The following is a 22564-nucleotide window of genomic DNA, read 5'->3' as shown; positions in this document are numbered from 1 at the left end:
ATGCAAATCCATGTGGAGGGGCTGGTGGCGATTGTCATCTTCTACCTGCTGATTCTTTTTGTGGGAATTTGGGCAGCATGGAAGAACAAGAATTCTGGCGTGTCGGAGGGAATCGATCGAAGCGAGACCATAATGGTCGGCGGAAGGGATATTGGATTATTTGTTGGCGCGTTTACAATGACCGGTGAGTTTCACTGGAGAACGAAAATGATGTGTTCGTGATATGAAAACAGGTTTCAGCCCATAGTATAAGTTATATGTTTTTATTGGATGCAGCTAGTCAACATAAAAAATATAAAATGGTCTGTATTAGCAAAAGTTTACTCATGACGAGGTGTTATTGACTAAAGTAGACGTACAAAGTAGGAAAGATAGAGAAAGTAGTTTTACATAGACGATTGTGCAAAGATTTGGAGTTAGAATTAATATGTATCTACTAATTAGGAAAGTTAATTCGTTCTATTAAATTAGAAAAATAAAAAAATAAAAATCTGATGACAGAGTTGTCATTTGGTTTATAATGCGTGTCCCAATTATTTTATGCTGTGTTTTATTGAAGGGATACTTCACACAAATAGGAGAATTCTGACATCATCTACTCACCTTCGAGTTGTTTCAAATCGGAATGAATTTCTTTGCTCTGATGAACTCAGACACACAAATCTGGAAGAATGCTTAAAACCAAACAGATATGGCCCCATATTGACTCCCACAGAAAGAACAATTACTTAATCGTTTGTTGAACACAAAGGAATACATTTTGAAGAATGTAGGACAGCACTGGGACACTTTTGACAACCATTGTATTTTTTCCATCCGTGGTAGTCAACGGGGGCCAAAATCTGTCTGATTATAAGCATTCTTCCCAAAATTTTCCTCTGTGTTCATTAAAACAAAGAAATTTATTCAGATTTGGAACAACTGAAGGTGCGTAAATGATGACAGAATTGACATTTTTGAGTGAAGTATCCCTTTAATACAGTGTCCACTTTGTGAACATTCACACTCAATCGAAAGAACAACAATATCAGCTGTATTTCTTTAATTGTAGCAACTTGGGTCGGAGGTGGTTATATTAATGGCACAGCAGAGTATGTGTATCTTCCCGGGTACGGCTTGGCATGGGCTCAGGCTCCCTTTGGATACGCGCTCAGCCTTGTTTTGGGTAGGTTGAATATGAATATTACTTTAACAAAGGTGAAATAAATCAACATGGTTCTTGAAAAACCTAACATGAAATACTAGTACACTGTAAGAACTGGGAAATATATACATTTCATTTTTCATGAAGGTGGCCTTTTCTTTGCCAAACCCATGCGCTCCCGGGGTTACGTTACCATGCTTGACCCCTTCCAGCAACTGTACGGCAAAAGGATGGGAGGTCTGCTGTTCATCCCTGCGCTAATGGGGGAAATATTCTGGTCAGCCGCCATCTTATCTGCCCTTGGTAAGAAAAACAAGGAGGAAAGGGATGCTGTCGATAGATAGAAGTTTAAATGTGAAACTTTTACTTGTCCTGTATGTATTTTCAATAATAAACCCATTTTTTAAATTAAACTTAATTAATTAAAGAATTCAATTATTTTTGGCTGTGTATCACAGGTGCTACACTGAGTGTAATCATTGACATCGACATCAATATGTCTGTGGTCATTTCGGCTCTTATTGCCATTTTCTACACGCTGGTTGGAGGTCTCTACTCAGTTGCCTACACTGATGTTGTCCAGCTCTTCTGTATCTTTATAGGACTGGTAAGTGGGTTCAGAGACACAAGTTAAGTTATTGATGCAATGACATCATTTCCCTCTTAATTCATACCTGCATGTCCTCAGCTGCTCTGTGAACAGGGTGCCTGTCTGATCTCAAGTTTGACAGCAACAGCTAATCAGCCACACATAAATGAAATAAACAAGAGATAAAAAAAATATATGCATTGGTATATAAATGAATGAAAATGTATTTTACATTTTTATTTTAAAATCATGTTTTAAACATCTCTGTTAATTGTAAAATAAAAAAATACAATTGACTAAAGAACAAAAGATAATACTAAAATAACAATAAACAATAAAGGAGAATGTGTTCTTTCTTCAGTGGGTGAGTGTTCCTTTTGCTCTCTCGAACCCTGCGGTGTCTGACATCGGAGTGACAGCAGTGAAGCAGCTCTTTGCTAATCAGACTGCGTGGCTTGGGAAGATAGAAAACAATGACAAATGGATGTGGGCTGACAACTTCTGTCTTCTGGTGAGTGGACATCTCCCTGTTGCATGATTGGTTGGAGAGTCAGAAACGGATTTGGCAAAGATAAGATTGTCCATTCCAGAGGGCCAAACCTAATTTCTCACTTAATTGAACAATGCAATCATTCATAGGAAGTAAAGCCAAATATAAGAGATGTTGGGTGTAAATAAGATGTATCCAGTAATACTGCCACAACCATGTCACTCTTATCCTGATGTTAGCATTTGATGTTCATATTAGTAAATATGTAGAGTTAAATGTTAGTATCATGTCTGTATATTCACATTGACCTTTCTGTTTCTAGATGTTGGGGGGGATTCCCTGGCAGGTGTATTTTCAACGGGTTCTTTCTGCCTCTTCAGCTACCTATGCTCAAGTTCTCTCTTTCCTGGCTGCTTTCGGTTGCATCATCATGGCTATTCCCTCCGTTCTTATTGGAGCTATTGGGGCATCCACAGGTAAATTGACAGACTTTCATTCACTTTATTATTTTTTAATCAGATTTTGCTGGTTGATTTGGCATTGTAGGATATTAAATTATTTCCTCTGGTACATAAGATGAATGTTTACAAAATAATAGACATTATTAGCTAACAAGATTCCACTGTTCTATCACTATGAATGGAGAAAAATGCAACACTCAAGTGATAGACTTCCAATGGTTTGTAAGACCATAAAACGTCTCTTGGGTAAGAGCTCTGTACCAGTTGTTGTGACAATCTTGCCAGCCTTTGCACAATAGCTTGAAGAACCTGAAAATGTATTTTTAGGCGTAATTTAAGCTAACATTTACGGTACAATGAGTATCAGGTTTATTTGTGGGTTGAAAATATGTTATTTTATTGTAACCACAGCTAGAGATTTTAAAGACATATGTCTTCCGCCATACATGTACAGTAGCTGCTTGTTGTGACTGTCCTCAAAGAGAGAAGTTTAATAAACTTTAATTTCTGGGAATACCCCAAAAGTTATGTATGTGAATACATTTTAATATATAAATTGTAAAATGCAAATTCATGACTTCTGTTTATTTCTTTTCAATTCTATTTTCCAGTATTCCAATATTGACTTTTTATGACCTCGATTCAAATGAGAGACAAGTTCTGTTCAGCTCTTGTAGTAAAATGTGTTCTTTCTGCCTTTTCTGCTTCGGCTTCAACATTGAACCTTAAACCCGCTAATAATCTGCTCCTAAACATGAACTTTATTCTTTATTTACCGCTCAGTCAAATCATAAATGTGCACCTGTGATAAGAATTTTTTTAAATGTGTCCTAAAGCCTTTAAACAGATTTTCCCGTCGAGCACATGAATACTTACAGTAATTTTAATTATCTAATCACTGTGGCTTTCTCTTTATTGGGGCAACTGTTTGATTCGCTATGGTGTGTTCTGGTAGCTGTTCCAAAGGCTGTATCAGCCCCGGGTGGAAACCATGTTCCCTTCAGATCACTAAAGAAACTAGTAAATAACAACAGCTGGTCTCGCTCATACATTATTGACAGATTATCCGTTTAACGAAGTGAAACCTGTAAATATTACATCTGAGGGAGGCATACAGCAACCAGATTTAATCAACAGCCTCACAGCATCAAAGACACAGTCAGTCACTTATTACCCCAATCAAGCACAGACTTGTTGCTTTTGGATTGCATGTAAAAAGAATGTATAATTGAATGTTATCAATAATTACTATCTTAGATTTTAGATTGTATAGTTTTTCAGAGTGTATAGTAAGTGTGTTCTTCTCTACAGACTGGAATCAGACGTCCTACGGACCAATTCCTCCAATGCAAAAGGACCAGTCTGACATGATCTTACCAATCGTGTTACAGCACCTGTGTCCAAGCTATATATCCTTTTTTGGTCTGGGGGCAGTTTCTGCTGCAGTGATGTCATCAGCTGACTCATCCATCCTATCGGCCAGCTCTATGTTCGCTAGGAACATCTACCAGCTTGCTTTCCGCCAAACGGTGAGAGTTTGATACAGACGTCAATAAACATCCATGGAAAATGACTTGGGTGAAAATAAGAGTTGCATATACTGTATATGTAGATAATATAATGGATATTTCAGATGATATTAAATTTTGGTATCAGCATATTGTAAAACAGTCAATTGCAATAAACTTTCTAAAAAGCCAAATTCCTTTAATAAAACCAGAAACCCTTAGTACTTATGAATCAATTTCCCACATTTTGGTTTCTTACACATTTTCCTGCTGATTTCCTTCAGGCTTCCGACCGTGAGATTGTGTGGGTCATGCGGATCACTATTTTTGTGTTTGGAGCTCTTGCGACAGCCATGGCTCTTCTGACTGGGACCGTTTATGGTTTATGGTACCTGAGCTCTGATCTGGTCTATGTCATCATCTTCCCCCAACTTATTAGCGTTCTCTTTGTCCGTGGCACCAACACTTACGGCTCCATAGCTGGATACATATTTGGGTTGATCCTGCGCATTGGCGGAGGGGAACCTTATCTCAAACTGCCTCCATTTATCTACTACCCTGGATGGACCATTGAGGAAAAGGTTCACCACGTTACCCACGAAGTGGAATACCTAGTGATGCAGAGGTTTCCCTTTAAGACCATTTCCATGCTGGCCTCATTCCTAAGCAACGTGGCCTTTTCTTACCTGTTTAAGTACCTATTCGAGAGCGGCACTTTGTCAGCAAAATATGATTTCTTGGATGCAGTGGTGGCCAAGCACAGTGCTGAGATAATGGACAAGACCACACTGGTAAACAGGAACATCATTGGGCTGAATGAAATGGCCCCTGTCAAACCAAGGCTAAGTGTCACTTTAGCTGCAGCCTTCTCTAGGAAAGAAACCTTGACTGAAGAAGATGACTCCAGTCCAGAATCACCAAGTCACGAAAACGAGTAGAGGCCAAACCAGAGAACAATCTCCACGGGGCATCTCTCTTTCATAATGTGAAGAATAGTGTTTTTCCTTTATTAGTCAAGATATCTTCGGCAGACATTACATTATCTGTTAATTTTACGCCCCATGACTGGAATTTCTGTCACTGCTTTCAGAGGAGAATGGGCTATGAAATGGAACAGTGAATACAACAGCAGTGATTTTGGTGGTTTGGGTAAAGTAGGAAAAAACTTGCTGGTGTTTCTTTCCCTGAGAGGCTCTTCGACTCATATTGGTATGTACAAAACCGGAGTGACTTTCCTTTCCCTTTTAAAAATGTTTAGATGCTGTGATAAGAGCCAGATAACAATGAATAATCTTTTTCTTCAACCTGGATACAGTTAAGTCCAGATAAAAAACATAACAATGACTACAATATATGCGATCATAGATATTGAATAAATAGTAGGTGTAAGTTCATGTGTTATGCCATTACGTGTGTCAGAATCCCATGGTAGATATTAGTGCAGATTATCTTACTGTCATAGAAATCAAATGAAGCTCAACAATTATAAGCTGTTCCATAAATATGTCAATATAACAAGTGATGTGCTTCCCATCTACAAAATACCTTTAACTGTGACACACATGGAAATTTTCATATTTATAGTGCAATATTAAGATGAACAGGAAAACAAGGAACGTGGAGAAAATATACGCCTTAACTAGCTACATTGATTATATGGAGGTGATTGGACATATGCAAATACAGTTCGTCACGTTGTTGTACTTGAATATGAATGTAGCTGCAAACGATTTACCACGTGTAAGACCTCCGGGGTGTGAGCTGTGTTATTTCTGTGTTTTGCAAAGTCATATATATATATGTCTTAGAAAAATCATTGTATCTGGTTCCAGGGTGATTCAGTTGCTTTGTTATTTTGTTGGCTTTCACAAAACTGAATTTTGTGTAGTGAGTATGTTTATATTCCAATGTATATAACTGTCCAATAGATGTAAAGTGTGACTTTACTGTGCTCATATATTTATTTGGCTTGGTTGGAACCAGCAATATAAATCTATATTTATTCATTAATTGTGGCCTAAAACAGATTAAACACAGGATTATTCAAAGATAATAAATTTTATTGTTTAACAGTTTGCAGTTGTTTATTATTAACATATAATTCTCTACAGAGAAATGTGTGGTTACATGTTCCCTATACGGCTAATGTAAAGTTTGCGTTTGTAACGTTTGTAAACGTTGCTCGACAAAAACATTTGAGGCCAATTCGTTCTAAACACATTCACTTTAGTCGTCAGACTGCTGTTGGGCCTGCTGGTAGTTATGATAAATAACACATGTCAGAAAACGTGACAATTTATGACGTTAACTCTCTTCAACTTCAATGTCAACGTTAAAAGATGGTATACTAAAAATAGGCAGTACGTTATTCACATTAGGCTAAGTGCTTTGCTGGTTTTACAGGGCGGGGCAGGAGTAGTCCGGTGAATAAAGAGAAAAGAAGTACAAGCGGGGGGTTGGGCTGGGTCTTTTATGCGTCTTTTCCTTCCACTGCGTCAGTGTCCTGGGGCTGGACGATGACGCTGTTGTTGCCCCACCCAAGTTTGTCCTCCATCTTGTCCTTGCTGTCCAAAATTTAATCCCATTACATCTCGGAGGCTGGTTATGCCAATGATCCCATTCACAAAAGAACAGCAAAGAGCACTTGTGGTGATTAATAATCACTGTAATGGGGGGTTGGACTCTAGCGTTGCCAAAAGACGAGCCATTTTTATCCTTTCAAATAAGATGGTTTGACGGCAGCGACGGTAGCGTCTGGAAATAACTCATCGCCTTTTCCCTTACAAAGAATACAATTAAAATACCTCATAAAGTTATCAATGAGTTCTCTCCAGATGTACATGGCCATCTAAATTTGCTGGTCTTTCTGTGTTAAACGCCATTGGAATATATGAATGACGTCTGTTATATTCGTTTTCAAATTACAAGCTTTCATATGTAGGTAGTCTTGGAGATCACGTCTCCCCTCAGATCAGTAATGAAATGCTTGAGGTTCAGGAATCTCAGCTGAAATATGGTTCATCTAATTGAATCAGCCTAAGTGAGGGACATTTGTCTTCTCATGATCCAATCGATCAAATTTCCAACAAGAATGGCGAGTGTAGCCTGACGGAGGCTTGCTGGCTTTTGATTTGAACGCTTATATTCACACAAATCATTATTTATTTGTATTATTTCTTTCCCAGTGTTGTACATCACAAATGTCATCTAAACAGACGCTTTAAACAGCCTTTTACTGTGTTCATTCCGAGTAGTAATTTTATTACTGGTGATTAAAAAAACAAGAATAAAAATCCTAAAACAAAAACATTTAATAGACCTTTACATTCTTTACAATATTGCATTTTTCCTTTTTGCAGAGTTGTTTCAATTCTCTTAAGTGGCTACAAGCCACACCTCCTCTGCAGCCTCCTCTGTACCTCTCTTTAATGGCAGAGTCTTCATGTATCTGTCAAGGAATCATCTCTCTATAGAAGGAGGCAGGTGTAATTAGATTGTCCCTCATTAAACCTGGGTGAATAATTGGGGATGCTGGGAAATATAGTTTAAGGCCTGACCAGAAGACGGTAGGTATAATGTAATGGAAAAGATGAGAGACAGGGGCAGTGGAATATCAAAAGATGTTTTACTTTGAAAAGCTTATGTAAACAAATATATGGTTAAATCCTGAATGTGAAAGGAATAAACTTTATTCTGTCGATAAATTTTGTCCTGTCATTCTTTCAAACCCATATGGCTATTTTTCAAGGAACACAAGCAATTAATACATAATTCAGAGTGAGAGTGTGTATACAGAATCCAACATGAGGGTGAATAAGTAATGTTTTTACTTTTGGGTGAACTATCCCTTTAAGGAAGAATTTTTGCAGTTTCCTTTTCAAATATTTAAAATTAAAATTCATTCATTTATATACTGAGATTGTTAGTATTAATGTAAAACAACATCACTTTACTGTAAATATTTTCTGAATTATTGAAATATTATTCTGTTTTGTTTGAGCACATCCTCTTTCTGAGACCAAATTAGCCCACTGTTTCACTCTTTCGCTGTCTCTTTCATTTCAGACAGCATAGTCATATGTAGCGAAAGGAAACCCTGAGACACTGGGTCACTGGAGCAGCCTACCCTGAGGGCACGTCTCAGACTGTCTGTCTGTCAGCGGGACAGAGGCATATGTTCTTTGTTCTGTTTGCAATATTTTGCACCAATACAATAAATATTTGGGTTATCTTTTAGTGTCTCGATCATCAACATTCTAATATTCTCTGTCAATTGTCTCATACCTTTAGATACAGTATATTCTAACAGGTTGATGTCCACAAGCCAGAAGCATGTGTGTGATTGTTTGAAGGATCAATATCTGAAAGAATGGCTATGAATATAAAGGACCCAGAGGAGGTGTACAGGCATTAAAGTCTATTACCCCTCAGGGATTACTTTATTGACTTACACTTCCTCCATCAGTCATGTTCAGTAAGTGTTCTGAGCAGTTCTCTGAGATCCTTCCAAGGCATCCTCATACATGGGTTAAACACCAACAATTGAAACCAGTCGTTATTTCACAAGCCCTTAAGCAATACACAATAAGATCATTTTTACTGTCAACTGATTTCTTGGAGTATCTGAAATTTAGAGAATATGAAACACTTTGTCAGCATAAATGTAATTTTACACAAATGTAAAGACTGAGGAAAAGACATAAAGCAATTCATTTTAGGTTATTAATGTTTGGTGTAAAATACTGTACATACATGTCATTTTACTTTACAAAACAATACAGTAATATTATAGCAACTGGAGTGCCAGAAAAAATTACAGGATTTTTATTATAGAACTCTTTGTTGTCCAGCTGCTTCTTCATCTTGAGTACTCCACTTAAGTTGTTTCGTCTTTGGACAATTTTTTTAATCATTCAATATGTAATTCTGTTTATGTAACCTCACAAAAAAATCCTTTAATTGTGCTAACTGGTCCGAAACGGTACAAAATATCTGTTACTGTCAATAAAACTGCACTGTTTAGCATTAAGAACTGCATGGACTGTGTCTAAAACCCAAAGCCACACTTTCCAGTGTACCAAATTGAATACAGCATCTAACCCTGCAAAAGGTCTATTGGCACATTCATTCATTTAACAGACACTTTTATTCGAAAAATGTGATGATAAAAAATGACACAGCCGATTCATTCTCTCTCTCTTTTGCTTCTCTCCCTCTCCATCCCTCCCTCTCTCTTTCTGTCTGACGTAAAAGTGTATTATCTCATCTCTCGATTTTACTCTCAGCCAGCAGGGCGACTCAGGACTATTTATGTGTTCCTTAAGTGATGGCCTCTATAATGTAATTGCTGGACATCTAATTGAAAAATGGAGGCAGCCAACAAGCGAGAGGGGGTGGGGTGGGAAAACAAAGAAAGAAACAGCGAGTATAAACAAAAGGATAAAGGGTTGGGAAAAATACAGACTAAGAAAGATAGAAAGGGACAGTTAGAGAGACTAAAAACGCACACACAACTCACTGGCTGAACCTGTCTCAATGCATCTCAGTGGCTCTAGATTAGATGAGCGGGCCTATATCTCCTCCCCTTTAGCGAGGCCAAATAATTGCAGTGTCTGAGACACAGACAAAACAGTCCCAGCAGAACATGACTGAGGAACGAGACAGGAGCAATTCCACAATGCATAGTTGTACAGCCTCAGAGCGACAAAATCTGACACCAAATCAATAAGAACTATTTAGTTGCTGAATGAGGCTGATTTACCAAAGGCCTGTACTCGTTTAACTCTTTATAAATGACACTGAAGTGCCACGTTCTCTTAGACGCCAACCAATCATGTATCTTGTTGCATGCCAAGTCATTAAAAACAATCTAGAAAATCATATCTTGTGCATGTAACACATATAGCCATTGTTGGGTCTGGAAAAATCTGGTCAAGCTATGGACTTTAATAGAATCAGTTATATTATTTTTTTACATTTTCATTGTTTCAATGCTTCAACCTACATTGCATTGTACATACATTTTTAACTATGTGCAATCCCCTGGGATCAAGTCCATGAATTCTGCGTTGCTAGCGCCACTGAGCCACACGAAAGCTAACTTTTATTTTATAGTTATAAAACATACAGGTCGTCATTATTGAAATTGAAAATAGTTCGCTGTAGATTCATTGATACCTGTCACAGTATAATTGTACAGAACATTTGTCTTATGTTTGGCCTGTCTGCTAACTTTAAATGAATTTAAATCTTCACGATTTAAATTCTCTTTCACCCCAACAAGTCCTGCAAGGGTTTGTACTGCTTCTTGTTCATATGCACACACACATACACATACACACACACACACACACACACACATCTCAATAGTATAGCTTTTGGCATTCTCTTCTAAGATTGCTACGCTAGAAACACAAAGAGAGCCCTTAAAGGCCACAAGCAGTGACTATGTGCTGCTATTCAACACACTGTACAATATCACTGAAAAGAAAAGTGGTGGGCTGTAGGGCCACTAAAAATGCATTTCCTAGTATGTTGGTTTTGTTGTCCAATATCAAATTCTTTAATTAAGACATATAAGCTTAAGAAGCAAAATGACATAAGACACCTTAGAGATTTTTGATTTCAGAGAACCGGACTAAATATTTAGGTTATTTTTCTTTTCAATTTAATGTATCTTGATTTATTAATATTAACACTAAAATAAAATAGTGTGTAAAATAACATGTAAAACTAATTATTATTATTTTCTGTCGCCCCCTGCCAGAATTCAACTTCTTTACAGGTATATTTTTGCTGTGTACTCAAGTCATGAGTAAAATTACATTTCAGGCTGGTTTATATTGGTTGCAGCACAGCAACTGGTAAAACTGGTTAACCTTAATGACCAAGGAGGTCTACCTAGTAAATGCTTGATGGATGAAAACCAGCATCCCATTTTAAGAACCAACATCCAAAACACCATGCTGTTGTGTATCAGGTAACCCTAATACAAAATATGTTACTGTGCTTCTAAACTCAACATTCAAAATCTTCAAGCGTATAATGGAAATGATGCATTGAGGTATGATGCTTTAAAGAGAACATCCTAAGGGTTATTTCCCTTCATTGGCATGCTTGCCCACTCTAACAGGGCAGAGGAAGCATCTTTGTGTGTGTGTGTGGGGGGGGGGTTGGGTTGTAGAGGTTTTTACTGAGCTGTGCTCAAGCCAGCGGATCCATTAGCACCGATTGAAAAAAGAAACAGTGCAGATGTAACCCTGAGAGAAGGTGAACAGCCAAACCATTAAGATTGTCCCAAGAAATAAAGACAGTCAGTGACAATGGTTAAAGAAAGCAGAGCAAAGAAAAAGAGAGAGAGAGGTGAGAGTTCAAACAGTGCAAACATGTTAAAGGTCAAACAGTATAAAGGGTTTGATCAATTGCTTAAGTATCGATCCTTGCGCAATGTTTAGAATATGAAAAACACATTTCAAATAAAGCTCAATAAAACAGGTTTCAACAAATTTCACCATACATTGTCTCCAGTCTATTTTTATTCACGCATGATTTAAAGGAGAGACAGAAGAACATTTAGTGTTATGTTAGGTGATAGACTGTATCTTATATAATCCTATCAGAGGCCTAATGCTTTCACGCATTCAGTTACTGAGGTTAAGATATAGTATTGAACAAACTACATATTTATTCCACAGTTTTCTGTGTGGATATTTTAATCACAGTTTCACGTCTGCTGTTTAGGCTCTTAAATGTCAAAACGCTCAGGAGAATGATGGGAGCTAATGTTGTGTGACTAAATCTCACAGTGAGAGAAAGTGGAGGGAATGTATGAAAATATCACCTATCATGTACTACAGGAAAACAAGCAAAAGTTTGTAAAAAAAAAAAAAAATTTTTATTTGAGGATAAATCTTTATACATAAGATTTCAGTATAATTCAAGAACTATTCTGAATACAGATCATATAAGTATCACATTTGCCATTTAATTCATACTGTGTTATAAATGTTTTGATACTGTTACTTTTCAATTAGATTCAACATTATTTCTACAGAAGCTTTAAAGAAAATACATTTTAGAAGAAAGTACATAAGCAAACAATTAAAAAAGGACATTTATTTTCACTTATTATTGCAAATGTATGTCAGAAGATGTATATTAGCATGTAAATTGTAATCAGACTGTTATATTCATTATAAAATGACATATGTCTTAATATGGTCACATAGTGCACATAGTGGATGGTAAAATGAACAAATCTATGTATGCCAAGCATCAGAAAAAAGGCAAATCTCTGCTTCCTGATGTCATGTGAAAAAAATTGAGTGAAAGGTTATTGAATTTATGACAATTTTGAAGATTTTAAACCATCTCAAGAAATTTATGTGCCAAACTACAAGTAGACAAGTCTAAATTCGGTCCTGTTCCCCATACTGTGTACTTATTACAGTAAATATAATAACTGGGTAATAACTAGGTACTAAACCTACACCAAAACCTAAACTCAACATACCATGTTACCTTATACTACCCAATACTTTCTTAGGTAAGTACACTATAAGTGCATTATAGGTACACGCTATGTAAAATAAAGTGTAAGCCTAAATTCAGATTCTTTGCAGAAATGTAACTGAAAACAGAAAAATTTGATTCTATCATTCCATTTAATATGTAGTGCTTTTGTCTGACACCCTATATACTCTTAAAAAATGTGCTTCAAACGGTTATTAATGCAGCATTTTGGTTCCATAAAGAACCTTTAACATCTGAACATCTTTCACAAAAGGTTCTTTATGGCAAACAAAAGGTTTTTCGGATTATAAAAAAGTAAGAAAGAGATGGTTCTTCTATGGCATTGCTGTGAAGAACCTTTTAATCACCTTTCTTTTTAAGAGTGTATAAAGGGTATTTCACACATACCTGTAATAACCCAAATAACTTTGTACAAATATTTTGAATGTCTTTCATTGGCCTATAGATAACATGTTTTATATAGCTTCTTTTTCAAAGTCTCTGTTGTTACTGGCTGTAATTAGGCAGATGAAAAACATAAGGTGCTTTATATTTTTTTCTGCCTTTCTTGTAAAACAGTAAATTTGAATACTCATAATAATACACTGTACAAAATGTCCCCTTAAATTTACAGTAAAGCACTGACAGCAGTGGTTCCAGTGGTTCCTGCTAAGGGTTTTCATGATGGTAATACTAGTATCATATTATTAGATATCATTATTGGCAGTTTTTTTGCTTTTAACTTTGTGTCTAACCAAAACCAACCAAAATCTTAACTGAACTACGCCCTTTTTATGGCAAGCCGAACTCAAACCAGGATGTAGCTTCTGGCTGAACAGACACAAAGACTGTGAGAAAAAGCATAAAAAAATGCCAGAATCAAGACAGAATTTGTTGCTATCTGGGAAGAGACGACCTATGACGTGATTGCCCCGCTGATTTAAAAAAGTGGGATGTTTTAAAAATCAATACCACAACATGTTGCTTTTCACAGCGTAAGACTGTTTTATTTCAGGCGACAACAACTGTACAGTTAAATGCTGCAAATTTACAGAAAGGGATTAATCTATGGGCCTTGATCTGTTAAACAACAGGATTAAACTGTCTATTGTTATAACAGTATTTAACTGTTGGAAATTGCCCGTTTTTTAACAGCAATTTTTTACAGTGTATTTAGCACTAGAAATTCTGCTGTGACTAAATAGCTTATAAATAGTGGAATCACCACATAAACATAAAAAAATATTTTTGTAATCACCAATACTGTTAGTTAAGGGCAGCTGTGGCACAAACCTTATATTGGTTGATTGGGATCTTTTACAGTTGTTAAACACTACAGTTCTATATATACATTCTCAATCCACCTATAGCCTAATACTAAAATTAAACCTGAGCATATGAGCAGTAGGCTTCAAAACACATATAACTTTACCCATCCAACGAACAAACACACACACACCCTATTGATTTAATGGGGACTCATTTACCCCCACCCCACAGCAGCAGACAGATAGAAGAGATGCAGGAAAGACAGATAAAGAACTGGAAATGTCAAGACTGATTAGACTTTCATATGTCTCCAGTTACACACAGCAGAACTGCATTCTGCCCCGTTCTAATGGACTGAGAAGCTATATGCTAAAATTAACAGGCACCTCAAAATGGCAGACATCAGGGGAAGAGGCTCTTTTCTCAAAGGTTGAAGGTCAATATGATTTCAAGCTGGCAACTGAAAGGCTGAATTTATTGTCAGAGACTGAACAACAGGACTGAGGGACTCATAATTCAAAAGGCTGTAGAGAACTATATTTTCTCTATATGATGCCTGAATCTTTGAATCCATCCTCGAAAGGAGGTTTGATTTGACAAACATGTACTGCTGATCAATGCTGCCCTCTGGTTTATGGGGACAGAATATAAGGCTGACATTTTATACAACCACTGGCGTGCAGAACATATTTCTATAGTGGCAGTAAAATCAGTCCAGCTGAGCCCTTCTTTGCATTTTAAGGGTTGTGAGCTTCCAGACTGGAATGAATAGAATAGAATAGAATAGAATAGTCACAAATTAATAATCATAATCCAAATATATTTTGTAAACAATTATATTTTGTATTCAACAGAAAAACAAATGTACAATTTTTTTTCTTCTATGGTAGTCAATGATGTCTCAGAACTGAAAATTGCTAACATTCTTACAAATGTCATTTTTGTGTCCATCCGAACAACTTGAGGGTGAGTAAATGGTGACAGAATTTTCCTTTTTTGGGTGAACTATCCCTTTTAAACACTGAAAAACAAAAAACACACCATCAAGTGATTGCTTATGCATGACAACGCTAGACGGGAAACTCACAAACACATTTATGGGATTTTTGCATTTAAATGACAGGGGTTTTGACTGAGAAAACAAACCGTGACGAGCGGAGAAAAAAACTGACATGTTGGTATATCAGGGCAAAGAGTTACATTAAAATTCAGCCCACGGTCCAATGTGTCACCTGACAAAAGGGTTTGATAGACAGTTTGGACATCGGGGGCTGACTGCATTGTTGCTCTCAATACACTGCTGACAAACAGCAAGCATTCTGTAAATAATGTTTTATTTTGTACATCATATTAAGGCTAAAGGCAAGTGTCAGATAATTGAATAGAAATTAAAAACGCTTTACTTGTCATTGTTTTAAGGATATTAACGTCTTTGAGTCAGCTTTGCTCTGAACACTTTTTCATCTCGAACACCACTCTGACTAAACACACCACTAGAGGAAGGTAGTAGAAGGTAATTCATTGACTTATCATTATGTTTACAAATGAGACTGTCAGTCTGTACAGAAAAAAATGAGATGAGGAGAAATGAAATCAATTAGCAAACCATGCAGGAGTCTTGCACCAAATTTGATGAATTGCCCCAATTACTGTATGCGTCTCAAAATATATTATGGTAGACTTTCTTAAAAAAGTTTCAATATTATTAGATTTGAAATCCATTCATTACTAATTCTGTCAAAAGATCTGACCATCAGTTTAACCTGTTAAACTTATATGACTATTACAATTTAAAACATAATGACGCTCAAGATGATTTAATCATCCACTTAAGCAACTGACCTTTTATTATATCTGGCTTACTGAACAGCTTTTTCCCTTTCAAATAGTGTAACCTATATAAGTGCAGACAGCACAATCTACTTTACCGGACACCATCCAGTGAACAAAAATATCCATAGAATAAACCTATGCTGATGGCCAATTATCTGATTCTCCCAACAGTGCCCGACATTTACTAATAGACAGTGACATGAGATCAATTTGGCTCACACACAGATCCCCTGATAAGGTTCTTCATGAAATGAAACAACTACTTGGTTCGTCTCAGGTGAGATCCTATACATTTCAGATGAAGGCTAGATTCAGTGATTATTTAAAACTCCAGAATCTAAATCGAAGGAACTATGCAAGTGAACAATGATGTGTTCGCATTTTGGTAATAGAAAGCCTGTCAAGAACACAAATTAAAGGGATTAGCTACAGTATAGACATCTATTCTACAATTTATCACGTTAACCACAAGGGGGTGAACTTGCACAGTTTTTGCTTGCTTTTGCATGATCCATGAAACTGTTAAATAAAATCACGTCTTCCTAACTAGATATTTTTCTAATAAACTGGCAGAAAATGAAAATGAAGAAGATAGTATAAGAACTAGACATGTCATGACATGTATAAGTAACATATGCCAGAAAGCACATGTACATTTTTTTTAATGATATTTTCTGTTCTTGCTACTCTTTGCCTTTGGGATCTTTGAGACGTTCTTTGATTGCTCTTTTGCTAGAAACATCTCATTTCAATTGTTTTGTTTATGAACAATCTGCAAAATAATCAGAATCTCTATATTTTCAGTCTTGTCTAAAATCTAAAGCGAAAGGAGATTAAGGAAACGCTTCATAAATAGGCCTATGAAAAAGAAAGTGGTTTCCCATCTGCCCACAGTCATAAGTGTGTCTCAGTGGTTTTATGATGGAGGACTATTCCCACACTCCAGCACACTGAATAGGCCTTCTGGGAAATTTGAGAAAAGGGTTGTTTAGAAGTCAATGATGTGTAAAACTCTAGAGTCCAGACAGCATCTTGCATTAGAAAATGTTTAGCTCATAGGGAAAAGACTGACCGGCAAATCTACAGAATTCATTAATTCTGTAACTTTTGTGAGAAGGCTTTATGAGATTGTACATTTGTATACATTTATAGTGAAAAACGTTGTTGGTGTTTTTGTAACTGTACAAAGTTTTATAGTCAACCCTGCAGTTAACGTAATAGGAATGGAGAATTGGATTCACATCAGCCATAAAAATGATTAAATAAAAGCACTTTATAATAAAAATAAAAATTAAATAATAAATATGTATTTTTATTAATTATATTATTATTTTTAAAAGTATGGTATAACAGCTCCCTCTGCTGGGTCGATTGGGTGTGCAGTAGCTGATAAACAAACAAAACAATTGTGCACATATAGTTAACAAATATACAGCTGCAGATATGCACTTGACTGGAAATTTAATAAAAATATTTAAAGTCTGTAGCTGACATTACCAAGGTCTTCAAGTCTTCGACGTGTTCCTCTGGAACAGACTTTTAAACTATGTAGTGAAATATTTTTACCCCTTTTGTCTGCCAGATGTCGCTAAAGTCAAGGTTAGTATTCTGCTCACCTAGCAGGCCTACTTTTGCCAAAATCAGCTTTACTAACCTTCTCATTTTGGTTAATAATTAATTAAAAGTAAAAAATATATTTTCTGCCTCCTCCAAAGATGTTGAACAATACACTACCTTGTGGCACAGTGGGGTTTCTTACGGTTGTTTGTCCTAGCCTCAGGATAACTAATAATATAAGCAGAATAAAGACTTTGCAAATATTGCAAATGCATTGAAAAACTGAATCATAATAAAGGACATGGAAACAGGAAGATAACTCTACGGTGTACAGTTGGGCATCGGGTGACATATAATGGTAGTGAATGTAGTGAGTATTTTATGGAAATGCATGCAAATTCTATGTACAACGTGCATTCATCTCTGGAAAATGAAAAGAAATAGTGTATATATATATATAAGCAAGCCTTATTGTATTATTTCCAAAAAAATGTATTTAAGGATGTACAATATATATCTCTTGATTTTTATTTCTCTAAAGATAGTAAAGCTAATTTAATTAACTGATGCGCTAGGTCTAAATGGTTTCCTTTTCATGTTTTTTATGTATAGAATTTGAAATTATTGTAAGTCAACTAAACATGAAAAGGAAACCATTTAGACCTAGCGCATCAGTTAATATTTACATTTTAAGAAAGGAAATTTAGAATTTACTTGTCTGCTTCATAAAAACATTTTTATCACACAACTACTGCATATTTTATTTTTGTTGCATTGAACATAAGTGACTGCTCAAAGTATTCACTCCAGCTCAAGAGTTTCCTTTCCCACATCACTTTCACTGGCAAGATACCCTGTTTCCAGCTGTCATGGAGCAAAAGAAAACACACTGTTAGAATAGTAGGCCTACACCTTTATCCAATCAAACCCTTCCAGCTCCGCTTTCATACCTCATTCTGTGATCTAAATATCACGACGGCAGACAAGCAGGAATCAAACAGTGGAACATCCCATGGCAGATATATTCAATATCGGTACTCCAAAAAATATAATTTGTCCAATAAAGAACAAGTGAGACCAAGGCTTGTTTTCATGAGGCCTGCATCTTATGTTTAGACTGGTACCTTAGGTCAAAAATCCAATTCATTACTAAAAAGAAAGTGTAAAGAAATTTGAAAAGAAATGTATTAATTCCTAAATGCTGTTCTTTGTTTATGGTCAAATGCTTATTTTATCACATTGACCATATTACCCCTGTACAAAAGATTTTCTTTGCTTTCAAGCATGTACAGTGCCCTGTGGAACATTATCACGCTGATGACACGAATCATCATATTTTGCACAAACTTGCCTGTCTATTAATTTTCATAATGTATGAATATCTTAACTTTAATCCAGTGGCCCTAGCAATGGCATTTGCTAAAAAAACACTAAAATGTTTTTTTTTAACCGCTCAGATCATCACTTTAAGTTATTCCGTACACAGTTAAACTTTACTGTAGTTTTTGCAGCAGGTTTTCCAGTAACTTACTGTAGATTTAATTAATGCTTAATATACTTTCCAATTAGCTTAATACTGTTTTCAATTACTTAATCAAAATTAATACACTTTATGACTTTTGAGATTCAAAACGAGCAAGAAGAGACTGGCATAAGCACAGCAACACTGCAAAAAAATGACATTCTTCTTAAGAATATTTTCTCTGGTTTTCTGCAAAAATATTTAAAACTTCTTAAATAACGATACATTTACATAACACGAAAAATGACCCAAGATATTTAGTCTTGTTTCAGAAAAGAAAAATAAATAAACTAGGTAAGTTTATGCTTATAACAAAATTGTACGTTCAAATTTACAGTAAATTACTGGCAAACCTGCTGCGAAATTACAGCAAAGTTTTACAGTGTAGCCAAATCAGAGTGGTTCAGAGTGGTAGTAAAGAGTTAACATCCGTCAGTTTCCTCCTCCCACGTTTTGCCTACATAAACAAACCTGAAATATTTCTTTGCACTCATCTTCAGTTCAGCGATTGAGTCGAAGGTTTCGCGCAGCCGTGCAAAGATGGACAAGAGTCGCGGATCCTCGGACACATTCCCTGAAATCATCGAGCTTAATGTCGGAGGGCAAGTTTACGTTACGCGGCATTCAACTTTACTCTCCGTGCCCAATTCTTTACTCTGGGCCATGTTCGGTCAGAAAAAGCCCACGGAACTTACGACTGACAGCAAAGGGCGTTTCTTTTTGGACAGGGACGGCTTTCTGTTCAGGTATGTTTTGGATTACTTGCGAGACCAGACTCTGGTGTTGCCCGATTACTTTAAAGAGAAGGCGAGCCTACTAAAGGAGGCAGAATACTTCCAACTTCAGGAGCTGGCAAGACGCCTGAAACCTGCGGTCAGTAAGGAGAACTCAGTCAGCGAGGAGGTGTGCCAGAGTGACCCGGAGGAGGCTGCGCTCTCCGGCGCGCTCGCAGGCACCACGATCACCAGTCCTGGCCCTCGCTCTCCGTTACTGGATGTGAGAAAAACCGGCTACATAACCGTCGGGTACAGGGGGTCCTACACCATAGGACGAGACATCCAACAGGATGCAAAATTTCGACGGGTGGCGAGGATCACCGTGTGCGGCAAAACGTCTCTTGCAAAAGAAGTTTTCGGCGATACTCTGAACGAGAGCAGGGACCCCGACAGACCCCCGGAGAGGTACACATCTCGGTATTACCTGAAATATAATTTCCTGGAGCAAGCCTTTGACAGGCTGGAGGAGATGGGCTTCCACATGGTTGCGTGCAGCTCCACTGGCACCTGCGCGTACGCGAGCAGCGACCCCAGCGAGGACAAAATCTGGACGAGTTACACCGAGTATGTGTTTTGCAGGGGGTAAAGTGGAATCACATCGTGAATCTTTTTGTTACTTTTAAATCACTTCTTGGACACGCATCTTCCATCCGTTCTTTACGCACTACGAAAGTGCAACATGACTGATTAGGGATAAGTTTTGTGCGTATTTTGTAAGTAACGATTTAACAATAAGCTGATATGTTGTATGTTTGCTAGAATGCAAATGTCTTTACAAGCCATTGGTGGCAACGAATGGCGTCCAGCTAAAAGAGTGTGAGAAAGCACAAACGTACAATGAGACAAAATCGGTTATGCTCCTTGGCATTCGTGAATTTAGTACTTGTCATCAGATGATATGAGATTACCATCCTCACAGTTTTATTAAGAGCACATGCTAAAGCAACATCCTCAAGCAGTCTGTTCCATGACAAATATCTACTACACCCCTCCTGCTTTTACAGAGACCTTGAACTTTCCCAATAGAGAATACTTTGTTTTCTGTATTTGCACTCTTATGTACCAAACCTTTTAATCTTAGCCAAGATATCTGCTGGCTTTACACAGAATAAACTAATTATGAAAGACATGCTTGCTTTGGGACTCTGAATAACAAGACGTTTTGCTTCACACATACTGCAGTCTTAAATATAGTACAAAGAAAAAAAAGCGTGCCTACAGTGTGAAATTATCCAGAAACTTGCTAGGTTGTGGTGTACTTTCTTTAACCCCAGGTCATGTTCTGTCAAAAAGCACTACAACTTTTAAAAAAGCATAGAAACTGCCGTATGCTCTTGCAGAGAGTGTTTTGGTGTTACTCCAAAAGTTGAGGTAGTGGGCAGGGACTCAGAAAGGAGATGTGAATGTGACTGAAGAAGAAACGTTGTCTGGCCTGAGGAAACAGATGGGGTATTAGGAGACAGAGAACAGGAACTAGACTTGTCTCTGATAGCAGTTCTTTGAGTGTCTGCACTAACACAAAGCACAAAGGCCATTAAAGATGCTTTCACTTCATATTTTAAGCAGATACCATAACATAAATGCAAATATCAGATGTTTACAAAAAGAAACATAATTGAAGTTGTACAACTGTTAGGTTGTTTACAGTATGACTAAAATACTGGACCACCTTGAGAGTGTCAATAACACAAGGACAGCAACATATAAATTCTCTTTATCCAGAGGAAGTTGTACCAAGAGAGAAGGCAGATGAGCAGCAAAAAGACAGAATGTCTCACTTTTTTGCAAACACAATACATGCGGCAGTCCTAATGAAAAGGAATAGGAGAGACAGATAATACATTTGTGAATAAATTTGTTAGCGGGATAGTTCACCCAAAACTTAAAATTCTGTCATCATTTACTCGCCCTAAGATTGTTCCAAACCTTTATACATTACATATGAACATATGTTGTACTGCTAAACACAAAGTAATACATTTGGATGAATATCAGTAAACCATCAGATCTCATCGCCCATTTACTGCCATAGTAGGGAAAATAAAAAAATTAATTAAATTAAATTAAATAGTCAATGAAGATCTATTTGGTTACAGACATTCTTCCAAATATCTTTCTTTGTGTTTGTCAAAACAAAGCAATGCATACAGAGTTTTGAGGAATCTGTGACAAAAACAATGTTTGGGGTAAACTATCCCTTTAAACACAATAATGTTGATAAGAATGTAACACAACAATTGAGTTACAGGATATAAAAATCACCAAACTTCAATGAAACAATAATAAGCTTTGAGATATAAAGTGAATCAAATCCTTGTGTCATGGTGAATTTAAAACCCAAAAAGCTGCAACCTTGTCTTTCAAAATATTAACTGTCATTGATGGTATCACAGGAGTTAATATGCTTTAGTTAAAAACAACACAGTTCAAAGGCTGCTGCATGCAACAGCATGGCTAACTGTTTTCACAAGCTTAATTCTTGGTTCCTTATTGATGCATTCCACCTACACAATGACGCAATGTCATGACATTTGATCTGTTCCTCAAAACACTCAAAAGTTCTTCCCTCTATTGTGACTACAGTAAAAATGGATCATTATCAAGTCTTGTAAATCAGTAATAGATTTCACATACAGCCCAGGTAACCAATGCATTTGGTTCTAGTATATGTGTGTGCTCAATAAAAGAATAATAGGTTTAGCTTATAGAATACACATAATCGCATATTAGAAATTGACTGCACACTGCACCTTTCAAATAGGCGCAAGGTACTGCCCACATTCAGTGCTAAACTGAAGCAGAATTGCAAGACAAATTATAGTCAACGGATGCTACCAAACTCATTTCCAGAGTTTTTTAAATATGTCAGCGTCGAGCTCTTATGGATTGTAATATTTCAGTGGA

The 22564-nt window shown here is 36.6% G+C and overlaps 2 protein-coding genes across 2 annotated transcripts; both read left to right on the top strand.

Annotated features, from left to right (window-relative positions):
- slc5a7a (solute carrier family 5 member 7a) lies at positions 1 to 5593 on the top strand. The gene is made up of 8 exons (XM_056734802.1): positions 1 to 184; positions 1052 to 1165; positions 1292 to 1447; positions 1603 to 1751; positions 2095 to 2244; positions 2546 to 2699; positions 3996 to 4213; positions 4477 to 5593. Exons 1-8 carry the CDS (start codon positions 1 to 3, stop codon positions 5128 to 5130), a joined length of 1779 nt encoding a protein of 592 aa, XP_056590780.1. The 3' UTR covers positions 5131 to 5593.
- A 13773-nt stretch (positions 5594 to 19366) lies between these two features.
- On the top strand, positions 19367 to 20789 carry kctd12.2 (potassium channel tetramerisation domain containing 12.2). The gene has a single exon (XM_056731502.1). It carries the CDS (start codon positions 19425 to 19427, stop codon positions 20244 to 20246), a length of 822 nt encoding a protein of 273 aa, XP_056587480.1. The 5' UTR covers positions 19367 to 19424; the 3' UTR covers positions 20247 to 20789.
- Positions 20790 to 22564: the final 1775 nt, after the last annotated feature.

Source organism: Triplophysa dalaica, chromosome 2 (genome assembly GCF_015846415.1).
Source record: "Triplophysa dalaica isolate WHDGS20190420 chromosome 2, ASM1584641v1, whole genome shotgun sequence".
In the NCBI taxonomy this organism is placed as follows: domain Eukaryota; kingdom Metazoa; phylum Chordata; class Actinopteri; order Cypriniformes; family Nemacheilidae; genus Triplophysa; species Triplophysa dalaica.
Note: the sequence above shows the minus strand (reverse complement) of the source record. Positions and strands in the feature narration are given on the sequence as shown.